Source organism: Montipora foliosa, chromosome 7 (genome assembly GCF_036669935.1).
Source record: "Montipora foliosa isolate CH-2021 chromosome 7, ASM3666993v2, whole genome shotgun sequence".
Taxonomy (NCBI): domain Eukaryota; kingdom Metazoa; phylum Cnidaria; class Anthozoa; order Scleractinia; family Acroporidae; genus Montipora; species Montipora foliosa.
In genome coordinates this window covers 19,884,066-19,886,565 of record NC_090875.1, presented here as the reverse complement: position 1 = coordinate 19,886,565, position 2,500 = coordinate 19,884,066, and the positions used below count along the sequence as shown (strand labels likewise).

General features: G+C 40.0%; 1 protein-coding gene across 3 annotated transcripts in view; it reads right to left on the bottom strand.

The window, feature by feature from the left end:
- Positions 1–2,500, bottom strand: part of LOC138010950 (uncharacterized) — an 8,023-nt gene that overhangs the window by 405 nt on the left and 5,118 nt on the right. For all 3 annotated transcript variants that reach the window (XM_068857960.1, XM_068857961.1, XM_068857962.1), the window contains exons 2-3: positions 1,813–1,884; positions 1–210 (exon numbers count right to left, since the gene is read on the bottom strand). The exon at positions 1–210 is cut by the window's left edge and continues 405 nt beyond it. In XM_068857960.1, coding sequence (XP_068714061.1) covers positions 1–210; positions 1,813–1,821 — 219 coding nt within the window. In that variant the 5' untranslated portion in view covers positions 1,822–1,884. The remainder of the gene's footprint in view (positions 211–1,812; positions 1,885–2,500) is intronic.

Genomic DNA, 2,500 nt, shown 5'->3' with positions numbered 1-2,500 from the left:
CTTCCTCTCAATCAGGCCGTTGGGAATGGTGGTGCTTACTGTCATCTCACCGTCTTCGTCTACACCAGCATTATGGCCGGTTGCAATTTTTGCGTAGACGACGACTTGATAGGCCTGGTGAGGAATTCCTTCACGTGTCAAATCAATGGTTATACTATCTCCAGGCTGCATGGCGAACTCTCTTCCTGGAAAAGGGTAGGTGGAATTCACCTGCAACCAAGGGAAGCGAGTTAGACCAGTTGAACATCATGGACATTCGGGGATACCACATCTGCTAAGCTCACGTTTGGAGATAGAGAGGAAGTCATTACATTACATTACAATAAAGAATAGTGATTCCAGAAAAAATCGGCCACTCTTCTGTGGTATACCATATTATTATATCTATAAATCTCCTGGAATACCTATTTTCATTCTTTAGGGTGCTTTGTCCATTATATACGGACGGTGCTTTTGTCATTACATTTGGTGCTTCTTTCATCAGTTTATAAATGCTCTCTTCTTATTTGATGCAGCTTCTTTCATTAGAGGAGTTTTGAACTGATTGTCGAAAGTAATCACGTGATGGCATTTGTTTTGAGTCTGGTGTGCTCTGACTGGATCAAACAAAACTTCCAGAACGTTTCAACCAATCAGATGCAAAATTAATTCGAAACATCGTTTTCCCGCGCTCGGCGCAGGCGGCCATTACTTCCTTTGCGCTCTGATTGGCTAGTAAATGCAAGTCGTGAATTCCTTCGATCTGTGGTTGGCTTAAGTGTGTGGTTCCTTGAAAACGTGATTGGCTCTGTTATTTGATTTTGGTTTTACGACACTCGACTGAAAACTGCTCTAATGGAGGTGGTCTTTTCATTATATTAGGTGCTTATTTCTTTAGATGTGGTGGTGTTATCATTCTGTCCGGTGCTTTATTTGTTCGGTGGTGCAACGAACTTGATGCATTATCATGATCACTGAGCCTCGTTTTTGATCATACATGGGGAGTGGAATCAAGCTGCATGCTCAGTCTGAGTCGAAATCAGAACAAATCAGTTAAATCTGAAAACAAACCCAACCCATCGAATCAGACAAGTAAGTCAGTGCATGATGTGGCTACGACAATCCGTCTTAAGAAAAGTGTTCACTGCTTTTTTGGACCAGAGACCCAAAAGTTGGAACACCCCTCGAAAACTCAGAACTGTTATCGGCAAACAACTGAACATGAGTGAACAAAACAGGGAGACTGTTTAGCTGCTTTGCACACTTTAAATAGCCATTTGATTCCACTTCGCATGATGGCTTAATATTATAATACAAATTTCTTTACAATGAAATTGGCGGATGATTCTATACTCTGATCTTAGAATCACATGCACTATTTTAATGATTGCATCTAAAAGTGTGAAAACAAAGTAATTTCATTCAGATTGATGAAAGTGTCCGTCATAGGCTGTATCTTCGCTCTTCTCCGCCTTATGCGCTTAAATGAAATTCCAGCAGTTGTAGCCACTCAGCAAATAACACAGGTCCGACGTGATTACCAAATGGTCGACCGCTAAATATTTGATTTAATGAATACAGATTGTTACTCGTAATCCAAAAAGGTGCCTAATATATGGTCTCAAAACAAACCAAACAACAAAAACAAATAAACGTTCTCCGAACTCTCAGCCTCTGAGCTTTCAGAACTACTCCGAAATCGATGCTCGGAAAATCATAGTTCTCCGGTCTCGGAAACGTTTCCAAAGTTTTGAGAAACGAGTACGCCTGTCGATAAATTAAAATAACTTCTCCCTATATACTGAGGGAAAGGATATAATCGACGTCACTTACCAAAGACATTTTGATCAGGTAAGATCTCCAAACTTGAGTTCAATAATCACGTCAAGGGAAGAGCATTCAAAACTGAAGATGCAACATATATAGAGAAAGAGTTAAAAGGGAAAGCGTGAAAGATTGAAATCATTTAGACTACGTTTACACCAAAGCTAAAATTTTCGGATCTGTGACAAACCAGGGATGTTTTTGCACCACGTTCCTTTTCCGTGTCTACACCACTGGAGGACCAGGATCAAAATGGGAGTTAAATATAAGGAATGTATGGAAGTTTGCCGTTAACTGGTAAAAGAGATTACCTTCTGGTTCTCGAACCTCGATAAATTGTAGTTTAGAGGCTCCATATCTGTCAAAAAACACACAACAAACATGTGGTACGCAAGCGCTGCAATTTCAAGTTTATTTTTATTTTCCTTGCCCACTTACGGCAAACTTCCACACAAATCCTTTTATTTCTACGTTTGGAGCCTGGTTAGCCTGTGCCGGTTTACACTTAAAAGGCGGTATAAAAGGTCCACAGACTCACCACCAGTTCAAAAACCTTCAATCCAAGTACTTACGAATCCGAAATCGCTTCCTGTGTCTATCTGTGTCTGTATCTGTACCTGTATGATTGTGTCTGTATGTATGAATGCATAAATTATTATTTGCCAAGTGAAAACTGTTTTGGTACATATGCTATTTA